A 14,473-nucleotide genomic window follows, 5' to 3' on the forward strand; every position below is an offset into this window, starting at 1 on the left:
TAGGATTCATTCTGCATTGCTATGTGAATAAAGATGTATGTTGATATCTGCACCTTCTTCAAAGTATTTAAATCTCCAAAGTAAACAAAAGAATGCAGTAAATATAGTTTACTTTAAAAATAATTAGTCAACCCATTGGGACAGAAATAACAATTTTGGTTGTAATCTTATAGGTGAAGTTACTCATCAGTGGGAATTTTGACAGATTATTGATTTTTGCAATGTTTTGGTGTAGTAAAATTTCTGCTTCACTGGTTTGTAGGGCTTGGTAAAATATTTTTCAAGGACAGGGCACATAATGTAAGGATAAGGGCCCCTTTGATGATAAAGAAGATAGTATGGAATACAATTTTATTTTTTAGTGTGACTTAGTTAACAGCTACATAATACAAAGCTCAAAGTATTTGCCTTATAGAAGTTAGTCATTGCCCCTCACTGTTATTAGAAAAAATGTTATTTGGTCATGTCATTCCAAAAATATACCTTTTTGGGATAAAACTAATTATTAAAAATATATACCAAAACCTGAAGTGACAACTATGATGGCTCATGAACAGATTTAGAAGTTCAAACAGCTGATTAACATGCTTTTCAAATACATGGACTTTTAGATATTTTCATTGCAAGATGGTAAAACATTTATTTACTTAAACATCTAATTCATCTAGCAAACATAATTAGAAAACTAAGGTTTAGAAAAAGAGACTGAATCCACGATTTCATTAGTATAGGGAGCTACTGGTTGAGAAACTCCCTTTATCAAGGGAAGTTAACACCTGCTCTGCAAATTATGTTCTTAGAAAGTTATCCAGGATATTGAGACATGGATCACACAGTCAGTATGTCTAAGGCAGGACCTGAACCCAGATCTTTCTGGCTGATCTTGCTCTCTAGCCACCACACCACTCTGACTTTCAGAGACATAAAAGTGTAAATATGGAGATTTTTACAGGTCCACTAACTGAATTTTTCTTCTTAAGTGTCCTCATTTTTGTCCTTATTTGAGGTATATTTACAGGATGTTAATATAGCTTATCAGTTGGTCAGTGTGTAACCTATTCAAGTATTTGGGCTTCTTTTTTTTTGTTTTTTTTTTTTAAATCACTCAACTAACAAGCATTTATTAAGCCACTGCCAGTTTCTGTGGTAGGTTCTGGGGATAGAAATTCAAAGAATTAAACAATTCCTACATTCAAGGCATTTATATTTTAAAATGGCAACATAACTTCAAAGATTTTCAGATTTCTCAGTCGTAATCCTGCCTTGAATCCAAACTAAAGAAGTCACATAACCCTAGTGTATCTCATTCAGGACAGTAGTTATATATTGTCAACATTGGTCCAAAGTACTTACATTTCCTTGGCTTTAATAATCAACTTTTCTTGAACACATATATGTAAGGAGAATACTGCAGATGTGCCTTTTTAGAACTTTAACTCTGAGAATTATAGAATCTTCATGCCTCAAACTTCTGTGAATGAAACAGAGTTAAGGATGTCTTTATCCATTGATTTTTTTCACTGGAGTAATGCTATATATGTTCTAGATAAAAATTATTAAATAAGATTAGAGAACTCAGAGTGCAACTTTGAAAAGGTAGCTCAACGTCTAATTAATGAACTATTTTAACTTTTTGAATGGTCCAGATCATCAGAAAAGAAGTTATTTTTATTTTCCTTTTGCACACTAAAATTTAAAATAATGATAAACTTCTAAAAAATATCCACACCTAGCAGCTATTCTAGTTTCATATTGTTCTTTTCAACTTTATATATAGAAACTGCCAGTTATGGTAAATCACTTAGAAAAGAATTACAGTTTTTAAAATAAAATTTAAAATTAGTTACATTAATCAATGAAATAATTTTCAAGGTATTAATAGATGAGTCCAAAACAGATGAAACAGATGCCCTTTTTTGTGCTAAGATATTTCCTGATCCATTTTTCATAACAAAAAAGGTCTCTAGGGAATTATCTAACTGTATTAGCCAACAATTATTTGAAGAATGGTTTTTAGGAGGATAATTGTATTTATGGATTAGAGAGATGAGTTGCACCAACATTTAAATAATTTCTTTATTTTATCATCCTCAGTTCCTCACTTTCCCACATATCCAGTCTTATTGATTGTGCCTCTGCATCATCTCTCAGATCTCCCTTTCTCATCCTCGCACAATACTGTAGGACAGACTTCATTTTTACCTTGTACCTAGACTACTGCAAAAGCATTCTGATTGATTTTCCTTCCTCAGGTGTCTCCCCCTTCAGTTCATGTTTTATAGCTCCCAAAGTGATCCTAACCATCATTCCTTTTCTCAATAAACATCAGTGACATGCTGTTTTCCTCTAAACTAAAATATGAAATCCTTTGACATTTATACATACATACATACATACTATATATGTACATATATATATATATATATATATTTACATTTCTACTCTGACTTCCCTTTCTATCATTATATTCATGATAGTCCCTCTTATACATGGTCCAGCTTATTTAGCTTTCTTCCTTTTCTTCATACACAATAGGACATCTTATTTTCTTGGCCTTTGTAGAGGTTCCCTTGCCACAAACCTTCATTACCTTCCCGCCTTACTTTTCCTTCTTAGAATCCCTACTTTTCTTCTGAGCACACTTCACACTCTATCTCCTATGTGAGTCCTTTCCTGTTTTTTCTACAGCAGATACTAGTTCTTTACCACCACAACCACCAGGACTCTCTTCCCACCAAATTACCCTGTATTTGTTATATATGCTTATATGTATATTTGTTGTTTCTCTCAAAAGAATGTGAACCTCTTGAGGTCAGGGAATATGTAAATTTCTTTCTCTTTGTATCCCCATTGTCCAAGACAGTGCCTTACATAACAAATGTAGGTTTTCATTAATCCACTTGGCCTGTTTACCAAAATAGTTTGAGATATTTTGTTGAAATTTCTTTGTATTGGTCCCATGACCCCTTACCTGTAGTACTCACGAGACTAATGAAGGACCTTAGAAATATTATGTTCAAGATATACCCATAGCTAACTTTGTAAAACAAAATTATGATTGTCTAGCCCTTCATGCCAAAACTTGAGACCTTTAGACTTATAGGCTAATTGACATATAAGTCTTTTCCCCAGGCATACAACAAAGAATTCAAATGCAGATGATACCCCCAGGTAGCCAGATCTCAGGCTGTTGCCTCCACCCCTACTCCATTCACACTTTGATTATGCATCAATAAGCATATTTCATGCTTGATAAAATGACTACCAATTCACAATAACAGATCAAGATGTCATAAACATAAGATTGTTAATATTACATCAGAGTGACCAGAAAGAAATATATGGAAAAACATGGAAAATTTTTATAATGGAAAAACATAAGTATGCCTGGCATGAAATTGTTCATATTTTCTTTCTTGTCTCTATCACTTCTTCTTAAGAATGACACACATGTGCTAAAGAACTGTTAGTGACAAGTTTTCGTAATGCAACTGTCAGTAAAGTTGTTTTGTTTTGAGTCTCTAAAATCATTAGAATTGAAAAACGAATTTTAAATATGTCATTTGGGGCCAGGATTTCATATCACTGCATAAACTAGCATAGTCAATAGACTTTCTATGTGCACGATGGCATAACAGAGTGGTAATAGCCCTGCACCAAGAGTCAGGAGTTGGTCTGCCATTACCTACAACCTTGTGAAACAAAAGCTCTTAATCTCTTTGGATTTTACTTCTTTTACCAATAAAATGAAAAGATTGGACCATATGTTCTCTAATATTGCTTCCATTTCTAAAATGCTATGAATTCATTGAAAAACTTGAGTTCTGTTAGTTGCATTACTAAATTGAATGGTCAGGTTAATAAAATTTCTCGATCTGGTAAACCTAGCCTTAGTCGAAGCAATGGAGCACTACTGAATTTATATGAGGAGGAAAATTGTCCACTGTCATGGATGTGAAGCTTGAAATTCTACCATGATCCAGTCCTACATTTTAAGGAGACATTTGGAAAACTCATATCGGAAAAGAGTCTACAACAAACATTTGACATGGAGAAATGGTACGAGTTAGCAGTGTGTTGGACTTGAATCACTGTACCATAACTTTTTTAATGCCTTCCTAATTTCTCCCTTCCTAAAGGTGAGCGCCCCTTCCACTGTAACCAGTGTGGAGCTTCTTTCACTCAGAAGGGCAACCTCCTGAGACATATTAAGTTGCACTCTGGGGAGAAGCCGTTCAAATGTCCCTTCTGCAGCTATGCCTGTCGGAGAAGGGATGCCCTCACAGGACACCTCAGGACACATTCTGGTAAGTTCCCTCAGGTTACTTGTTTCCCTTAACTCTTCATCCAAATCAGTGACCGTGAAGTTAACTCAGTCACTTTTCCATATGGTCCCAACACATTTCTGTCAGCATATAAATTTCCTGAATAACATTTACAAAGTGGCAAAACTCCCCAGCAGTCAAAAAACAGTCCTTCTTACCTAATACAGCTCTTCAAAGAGGAGCTAAAACAAAAGGAAGAAAATCCAGTTGGTTACACCTTGGTATGTAGCCAAGTAACTGCTGAAGTTTATTATGTTGTATTTCATGTATATTAAATATGCTTTGAAAAGCCATGTAAGTCATTTATGGTCTTTGTGGGGGGGGGCTGGTTTGGGGCATTAAGACAGGCTGGTCAAATGAGCATTGTCAACTGGAAATACTGTTTCTTGTGGAAATAAGAAAAAAAAATTGGTTATGCAAATCTCCAAGATCTTTTTAATTTCAGAGGAATCATTACATCATTGACTATAGTCAATTCAAGATAAACCTTTGTGAAATAAGAAAGTTGCCATGGTCCAGTTACTGTATGGAGGGGGCAAAACACTGGCAATTTATTAAGTCAAAGCATCTGAATAGGAGTTGAACATGGCATTAGTGCTACGAAAAACTTAAGAATGGTCCTCCTCAGAAAATTGGCTGTTAAAAGCATAGTTGCTTGATTCTTTGGCTCTATAACCACCATCAATATATGGTTATATATCTGTATCTTTTTCCGGCCTCATACATCATCATAAAAATAGAGAATGAGCACTTAATTCCAGTAATGCTGGAAAGAAAAAAAAAAACAAAGCTGAGTGATTTTTTCTTTTCCTTTTGTATTTCTTTTTTCCTTCCGTCTTTCCTTTGTTTTAACTAGCCGCAGCTTATACTTGGAGAATTCAGTAAATCTCATTTGACTTTTAGCATATACAGTCTTAACAAAGAAGTAAAAGAAAGAAAATCCTGTCTATTAATATATATTGCTGTCCATCATGAACATTAACTTTTAATTTTAATGTAGAGATATGATGGAAGAGCTGTTTTTTATTTAGAATGACAAGTCACATACAGAATACTATGATTTGTAAAGTAATAATTATATTTTAAAGATTTCTCATGCTATACTTGGCCTTTTAACAAGAATGCAAGAAGATTACAATACTTCCACACTTTAATTGTATTGTCTGTCAGAGAAATAAAGTCTACAAAAATAAAAGTTGATATAAAGAAAGGAAATATATATATTAAATGAATTCTTTTGATCACCTGTTTTAAGCTGCTAAATGAATTTCCAAAATATGTGTTATTTAGGGATGCAGTTAATTTAAGAAATCCTAAATTGCAAAATTGCATGAAAAAATTGTAAAAAATTCTGATTTACAACAAAAAAGTAAGAAGGAGCAGCTAGGTGGCACAGTGGATAGAGTGCTAGCCCTGGAGTCAGGAGAACCTGAGCTCAAATCCAGTCTCAGACATATAACAATTATCCAGCTGTGTGACCTTTGGCAAGTCATTGCCTTGCAAAAAAAAAACTAAACTAAAAGTAAGAATAACTAAAGAAAAGACTGGTTGTATTAAATTAATCTATTTTTAATCTATTTTTATTTATTTAATCTATTTATTTAATCTATTTTTAAAAATAATTTAGTCATTATTGATTTACTTTGACCAGATTCACTTTTATGCTTAAAAATATTTTTTGAGTGGAATTACCAAAAATAATTTGCTGATATATAGAAATATACTTGTTGCATAAAATAGGTTGCACATATTTCCTTCTTCTATCATATCCTTTAAAATGTTATTGCTTTTAGTTTATAGAGTTAATATGTACTGTTGCAATACTTTAATGTATTTACTGCTTATGATCTGCTCCTCAGTTATAGAAATTTTACTTCAAATTACTGTAGTGACTATTCTACATATGAAGTCAACATTTTCAAAATTTAGATAGACGTTTGTTAGATTCTCAAGCTTCAAAGACTGGCTACCCTAAGACTAGTTTGTTTCCTAATTATTGTTGACACATTATATATTTTCAAGATATATACCTGGTATATCAATACATTATTTCTATAATCTTATGTATACTTTGAATATGATATGTTTGTATTTTCTAAAATGTTTTGATATTCTTGGTTTTTTTGTGGCAACATCATTTTTTTTCTTTATTGTGTTTGTTTGGTTGTTTGTTTTCCTATAATTTATTTCTCATTTTACATGTTTTAATTACTGGCTTGATAAATACCACTATTTTTCCCAACATTCTTTTTATTACAATAAACACACTCAGCATTTGTGAAGCATGTCTTAGTATGCTGCTGTGATGCTTGTCATTACTTTGTTAATTAAAGACAATGATAAATTTCCTCTATCCTTTTTAATCACTCTCTGGGGTGCTAAAACCATAGTTGTACCTGTCCATGAGTAAATGCCAATGCCTTGGCTTAAACAAAACCATTGCAGAAAAATTAAAGATGAAGAGTATTGTTAAGCTCCTTAGGCTTATATAGTATTTCAAACGGAAATTTAACTTTATAATTAAATATATTTAATTATATGTAAATATTAAATTTGCCAGCAATAAGCTGATTGGTGTAAAGACTAGAGAATTTTTAAGTATTTAGAAATAGTATCATATCTCTATAGTGAAAAGTATTGGCATAGTTGAAAAACTAGGGATGAGAAAAGTCAGGAGATATAGATTCAAGTTCTCACTCTGAAACCAAGGTGATAAATTACACCCTCTTGGGACATTGGTTTCTTTATTTGTAAAATTAAAGAGTTGGATTAGGTGATACTTTAGATCCTGTCTCACTCAGGAAGTGTATTGTGGTGATGTCCTTCTAAATATTTAACTAAAAAAAAGTTTACTTATTTTAGTCCCCAAATCTTAAAGAACTGGAAAACTGATTATACATGCTAGAGTATATATTTGTTCATAATTGGTTATCAATGAAATTTATGTGAGACAACTCAACTGTTGATTATTATAAAATATGTGAAAATATAAATTATAAAATTACACATATATAAGGTATTGCTTGTTTTTATTATGTAAACTTTGCTCTCTTTTTTGACAGGAAATCTTTAATGGTTTTTTTTATTTGTAGTGTTTCATATTTATTTTCAAATCTGCTGCTTCTTCAATGTCTTCTTCATAAGCATTTTTAGAGAGTTAAAAACCTTCTTTTAGCATTTCAGGCCCTTTTAAACCCCAAAGCAAGGTTAAAGGCTTCACCAGTTTGCTATTGAACAGAAAGGGTATTTATTTGCCTGCTGCTGCAAGCTAGCTCTAACTAGCTATTTATTGATTATAAACTAAGGTTCCAAAACCCAAAATTTCCCTTTTGTACTTTTCATTTGTTCTTTCTCCTGTGGCTGGTTGGATGGGGGAGCACAGTGGGGAGAAGGAGAAGCAGTAACCCCTTGCCCTGAAATTGACTTTCTATGAACTTTAAAACCTGGAGTTAATTTTTATGGAATGCAAATGATTGCATTTTTAACTAGTCTGTGAGTTCTTCTGAAATTCTCCTTAAAGGGACTTTGTCTTTTGTTAATGTTTGTAAACCTGTTAAACACATTGGAAAAAACAAAATTGTGTGCCCTCACAGTTGCCTATTAGTCTTCTGACTTTTCTTATGGCTTGTATCTTGAAATTACCCTAATTTTTTGGTGAAATATTCTAAATTAGATATCCTTTGACATGCAAGGCACAAATAGAAGAAGAAAAAGATTACCAAATTTCCTTAATTACTTTATAATGCCTCTTAATAGTTGATGTTTTGGGGGGGCTCTTTTCTAAATTCTTATTTTCATTTTATGCAGTTGATTCAAATCTATCAAATCTTAGATATTTGGGTGCTTTTTTTTTTAAGGTTTTTTGCAAGGCATTGTGGTTAAGTGGCTTGTCTAAGGCCACACAGCTAGGTAATATAAGTGTCTGAGGTCAGATTTGAACTCAGGTACTCCTGACCCTAGGGCTGCTGCTCTATCCACTGTGCCACCTAGCCACCCCTTAAATATTTGTTTTGATAGACTATATCAACCTTAAAAATTGTATTTTATGTACTTTGATGGTCTCTTAAATTTATCATGTATAGTTGAATCTATTAATAATTAGATTAATTTTGATATCTTGATACTTTGCAAAAAGGAATTTGTTTTCAAATAAAAAAGATATTTTTATTTCTTATAAAGATATTTTTTCAGTAAACTGCCTCTATTGTTTACATACATATTCTTAATGTAAAAATGTATAAATTGGAATGTCTACATTTTCTATAAATTATTCTAGTTCTGTTCTTTGTGTCAGAACAAGAACTTTTGTTTTTAATGTGGTTCCTTAATTTATGCCATTTGTTGTTTCATTAAAATGCGCAACTATGAACTGCATGTGATTTTTCTCATTAATGTAGGATATTTCATTTCTTTTTGACTTCACAGATTTTCAATTCATTTCAACAAAATATGTATTAATTATAAACAATGTGTAAGCCCAAATGATAGGTGCTGGGAAAACAAAGAACAACAGCTAAACCCCCCCCCAAAAAAAACCCTGCCCTCAAATAGCTTTTATTCTACTACATACAACATATAGACAGATAGATAATTACAGGGAAATGTGAGGAAAGAGACAGGACACATTTTTGCTTTCATTAGTGAGAATTTCTTTTCTGTAGCAATAACAAATTTTTTTGGCATAAGTTTATACATACTTTATCACAATAGCTTATCAAATAAAGGATGTCTATGGTAAAAATTATAATTTTTTAAATTAAAAAAAGTGCTTGAAGACTAAGAAAAGTAAATAGCATAACTTGTAAAAAGTGGATAAACACACCAACGGATAAACCTATCAAACATCTCAAAAAACATCTCAAACTCTGTTCTTTAAACGATGGAATGACATTCTAAGTCCTTATCTTTCACTGTCCATACCAAATCAATTTCACAGTGTAAAGTTTTCAAAAAAAATTTAAAATAGGAAATGCCAAACTTGGGAATTTACTGGTCTAGAAATATAGTACATGCCATGTTGATTTTCATTTCATTTTTTTCTTCATCCATATAAAGAATATGCATTTTCTTTTTCAAAAATTATCATGGGAAACGTGGAATTGGGTTGGGGACATATTTCTGATTCTTCTTAACTCTCTAAACCTGGACTTGACCCACAAACCTTAAAATTTAAATATAAATGTCTGATCTTATTTTTAAAGTGTTTGGATTCCCCTCTCCTCAACAATTTCTACCTTTTTGCCTTGTAGATCTTACCCTTCCTTCCCCTTTTTCTTATTGTGTCTCCCTTGTAGAAATAAGTTCTGTTTTTGTGTGTGTGTGTGTGTGTGTGTGTGTGTGTGTGTGTGAGAGAGAGAGAGAGAGAGAGAGAGAGAGAGAGAGAGAGAGAGAGAGAGAGAGGATGTTGCTAGTAATATTTCTATTTACTTGATAATGTAGTTCATTGTTAATCTTTACCTTTCTGTCTCCTCTCTGGGTCCTCCTTCTGGTTGATCAGATGCTCCCAGAAGCTCTGATTCTTCTACCCTTGAGATAGGATGAGTAGTCTTTCTAAGCATAAAATCCTTGCAGATTATTCCCTTTGTAAGTGCCTTATCTTCCTTTAAAATGTGTCTCTTATCATGGAAGTATTCTGTTGTGGTAATCCCTCCAAACACTAGAAAAAGATTTCTCCATTTTCCCCATTTCAATCCCTCCTTTTAACATTCTTGACCTCTTTTCTATAGTTACTCTTCTTTCCAATAAACTACATGAGTTATTTTCCTTTCATTGTTAAACTTTGACTTAATTAGGCTACATCTCACATTCCCCTCTATCCTCCTCCCTTTTCCTCTTTCATGTGCCTTCCTATACTGCAGTTTTAAAAAACAAAACAAAACAAAACAAAACATTGATTCATCTGTAGATAAGATTAGTCCATGAAATTTCAGGCCTATTTTTCTGTTTAGAATTTCAGAACATTTTCTCATATTATTTCTTGGATTAAGATGTACAGACTTTTTTTTTTAAATTTATTTCTCTGTTTATAAGTCCTGGGCAGTTTTGTTATTTTATTTCTTGGATTAAAGTGTTCAAGTTTTTTTGACTTTTGTTCTTCTGAGTTATCTGTAATTTTTAAATTGTCTCCATATACCCCAATTTCAGGAACAAGATATTTTGCTTATTTGAAGATTTTTTTTAGCATTATTGATTTTACTTTTCTTCTTCTAGACTGTTTTAAGTTCTGTGTATTTGCATTCCAATTGATTATTCTGGTTTTTTTTGATGAGATTTGCCATTGTGGATTTTTTTTCCTTTTGCCATAAATTATTTGAAAACTAGGAATTCTTATTTCTCTTTTAAACCATTTAGGATAGTTCTGATGTAGTTCCATACCTGCAAATTGACAATGTTTTCTGCTTCATCAGATGTTAATTAATTTTCTTTGTCTTAGCATTTTCATTCATAAGGATATATATATATATATATATATATATATATATATATATATGAATTCCTGTTTATTGTTATCTATTTACACTTAAGGTCTTTAACTGAGTTTTCTTGATTTTGAGAGCATCGTTAGTTTGTCTTGTTTCCTTTTGTTCCCCTTATACTTATTTTCTTTACTTTTTTTTTTTTTTTTTTTTGGTTTTTGCAAGGCAGTGGGGTTAAGTGAATTGCCCAAGATCACACAGGTAATTATCAAGTGTATAAGGCTGGATTTGAACTCAGATCCTCCTGATTCCAGGGCCTGTGCTCTATCCACTGCACTACCTAGCTTCCCCTCTTTACTCTTTATTAGAATTTCCCTGAGGAGCTTGATCTCAAAGCATCTTAGCTTCTTCCCATTCTGGGCACATTTTACCAACTTCAGACCATGTCCTAAGTGAATTCTGACTTGATAGAACAGGCCTCAGCTGGATGTTGGGCCCTTTGATTTACTAGTACTGGTGAATCCACACTCTCTCTCTGGTATGCTACTCTAGTTCCCTCTTATTTTTAGTTTTCTGGCTGAGCTCTGTTGCCGGAGAGTGTACTGCCTCACTACTGTCCCAGACAAAGTTTTTGCTTTCGGATTTTCCTTTGCTCTGGGAAGACATAGAGTAAACTGGGATAGAGGTGAGTTTATAGCACCTATTGATCTGCTTGTGTAGCCCTGCCAGAGTATAGTGGATGGTGAGTAGGGTGAGCATAATTAGGGTTTAGGGATTAAATTTCTTTGCTATTAGTTCACTGGGTAGTTAAGATTCATAGTATCTTGGAATGTAGATAACTGAAATTACTTTATCTCTTGCATATAATATCTGTTTTACAGAAGTTTAAGAAGTCATGAGGATTAGAAGTATCTAGTCCCTCATCTTATTGGTCATCTGCTATTATATATTCATCATTCACATTATTATTGAATATGCTTAAAACAAATTTAAAATGACAAACTCTCTGAGTTTCTTGCAGAGAAGCAGTGAATCAGTTTTCTTGATACCAAGAAAAAATAGATAAATTGTATTTCTGAGCATTTAGTTTTGGCACTGATGTATCCTCCATTATTAGATCTTTAATTCATGGATTTTATTTTTCATATTACCTTTTCAATGAACTCTATTAAATCTGATATTCTCGGCAAGAATGATGTTTCAATTGAGCCTGAATCTAAAGCAGTTAAAAAAAATAATGTTTTGCATTTATTCTTTACTAGAAAAATCTAGTTTGAAGATTGATATAGTAGAAAGAGAACTGGAATTAGGGTCACAAAGTCTGCTGGAATCCTGACTGTGTTACTTGCTACTTATGTGACTTTTGTAGCAAGTCACTTAATGTTTCTAATAAAATACATGGACTTGGATTAGAACTAGAGAGTGATTCATAAGGTCTATATTTCAAAAATCTGTATTTTCCAGATTAGTGTTATAATTATCTCATATAAATATATATATATATATATATACATATAAATATATATATATGTGTGTGTGTGTGTGTGTGTGTGTGTGATGGTTATGCTATATTTTTAAATGGAAGGAAGAAAACAAATGTACTGTATACCACCTACTGTACTAAGTAGCTTTACAATATTATTTCATTTGAACTATCAATAACCATAAACTAGATACAGGTACTGTTGTTATCAGCATTTTATGGTTTATTAAACAGAAGCAGACAGAAGTAGTGATTTTCCCCAGTGCTTTAAAGCCTAATTTGAACTCAGGTCCAGTGATCTATGCATTCCAAATTGCTATGGATCATGACAAAATATAGCATGTTTACATTTTTGAGGAATTTATGCGAATCATCTTTCATTATATTACATTGTCATGCATTCTTATTGACTACCATGAATTGTTTTAACTTTCCAAAATATTAGGGATATCTTTTTTTACATTTAAAAATATTTTATTTATCTATTTTCCCAACTACATCCAGTGATAGATTTTCAACAATCAATTTTTTCTAAGGTTTTGAGTTTCAGATTTTTCTCCCTTCTTCCCTTCCTTCCCCCCTATTCCCTGACAGAAAGCAATCCATTATAGGTTATACGAATATAACTGTGTTAAACATATATCCATATTAATAATATTAATCATTACGAAATCATAAATAAGTTCTTCTTATTCAACTAAACTCCTTGAGAGGAGGAACTCTGTGGTATTTAATTTTTTGTGTCTCTCCCAAATCATAGCAAGCACATTACTCTAAATTCAATGCATGCTTGAAAATGCCTTTCACATTTGTGAACCCACAATTGCTTTCTGATTAATAAATAAGCTTTCATTGATATCTTATTTTTTGTATCATCAAAATTTTTTCTTGACATCCCCGCACTCTTTTCCTTTGAGAGAGCCTTTCAAATTAACAAATAATAATTCTAAAGATAAAAAATAGAAAAATTCAGCAATACCCAAAAATACTGGGGGAAATGTTCAATTTACCATATACCTAGACTTCCCATCTCTGTAAAGGGATGAGGTTGAGAAGTTATATAGTTTCTCAAGAAAAATGTCTTTGCAAATTTCATGACATATTTGTAATTTTTTTTTTTTTTGCTGGCTGTGAGTTTTGATCAGTTACCAGTTTTAGGTATGTAAACTTTACTCGGAGTTTTTAAAAAATGACATGTCGGTATTTGTCCTTTTATGTGATTCCTGGTTGCTATCCATTGCTAAATACTTTTATTTTTAGCTCTCTCAGAGTTAACATGAATACGCATGATTCTTAGGTAAATAGAATTTGAAAGAACTTTCAGAAGCTTCTTATTGCAGTTGTGCCAAATTCCAACCCATTGATCACAAATAGTCCACAAAATTCTCATATATAGTTCAAACTAACTTGTGGTTCCCTAAGTCAGTATATATTCAGCAGGGATCCTGGATTGTAAGTATGAATTGCCTTGGACAGATATAAATAAATAAATTTACATATTTTACATACATACATACATATATAGATACATACATACTACATGATTAGGTATACATATATGTATATATGGTTGTGGTTTATTTCTAAAGTTACACTAACTGAAAGTTAGCTATACTACCTAGCTTTGTAATGTATTCAGTGTTTCACTCTTTTGATGTTTTCCCCCCATCTTGATTTTCAACCTATAATTTAAACCCATCTTATCCTCATTAGGAGAAACTGGACAATAAGTCCTTCATAGTCTGATCTGTTAAAAGATTGTCACCTCTCTTTTAGATTTTAATTTCCTTAAAGATATAAGGTAAGTTTTCCTCCTTTTGAAATAGTACACATGTAATATAATAACATCGATTAATTTACTCTGTCCTCTTTTCCAACCATTTCATCTTTGGGATTTAGTTGTGGTGGTATATATGCTTTCTTTTCTTTAAACACCTTTTCCAGCTGATTGCATTTAAAAAAAAAATTTGTGAAGCTCCAGACTGAATAATATTTTATGAAATGGTATTAAGTAGCCCCGGATTTGGAGCGACTCTGTTACTTACAACATTTGTGACCTTAGGCAAATTATTTCCACACTCAGCCTTGGTTTGCAAAATGTAAACTTGTAAAATGTTGGGGTTGGATTAGGTGATCTAAAACATCCCTGCCAGATTTAAATCCTGTGATCCTATGCATGTGGTAATTACTGTACAATTTACTTATTAGGATGAAGCTAATAACTTATTTGTTTTGTGGTATTTTCTTTA

The 14,473-nt window shown here is 32.1% G+C and overlaps 1 protein-coding gene across 11 annotated transcripts in view; it reads left to right on the forward strand.

Annotated features, from left to right (window-relative positions):
- The window catches only part of IKZF2 (IKAROS family zinc finger 2), a 197,510-nt gene that overhangs the window by 138,546 nt on the left and 44,491 nt on the right, over positions 1–14,473 (forward strand). For all 11 annotated transcript variants that reach the window (XM_074191447.1, XM_074191449.1, XM_074191454.1 and 8 more), the window contains one exon: positions 4,140–4,307. In XM_074191447.1, the coding sequence (XP_074047548.1) occupies positions 4,140–4,307 (168 nt within the window). The remainder of the gene's footprint in view (positions 1–4,139; positions 4,308–14,473) is intronic.

Source organism: Macrotis lagotis, chromosome 6, assembly GCF_037893015.1.
Source record: "Macrotis lagotis isolate mMagLag1 chromosome 6, bilby.v1.9.chrom.fasta, whole genome shotgun sequence".
NCBI lineage: Eukaryota > Metazoa > Chordata > Mammalia > Peramelemorphia > Peramelidae > Macrotis > Macrotis lagotis.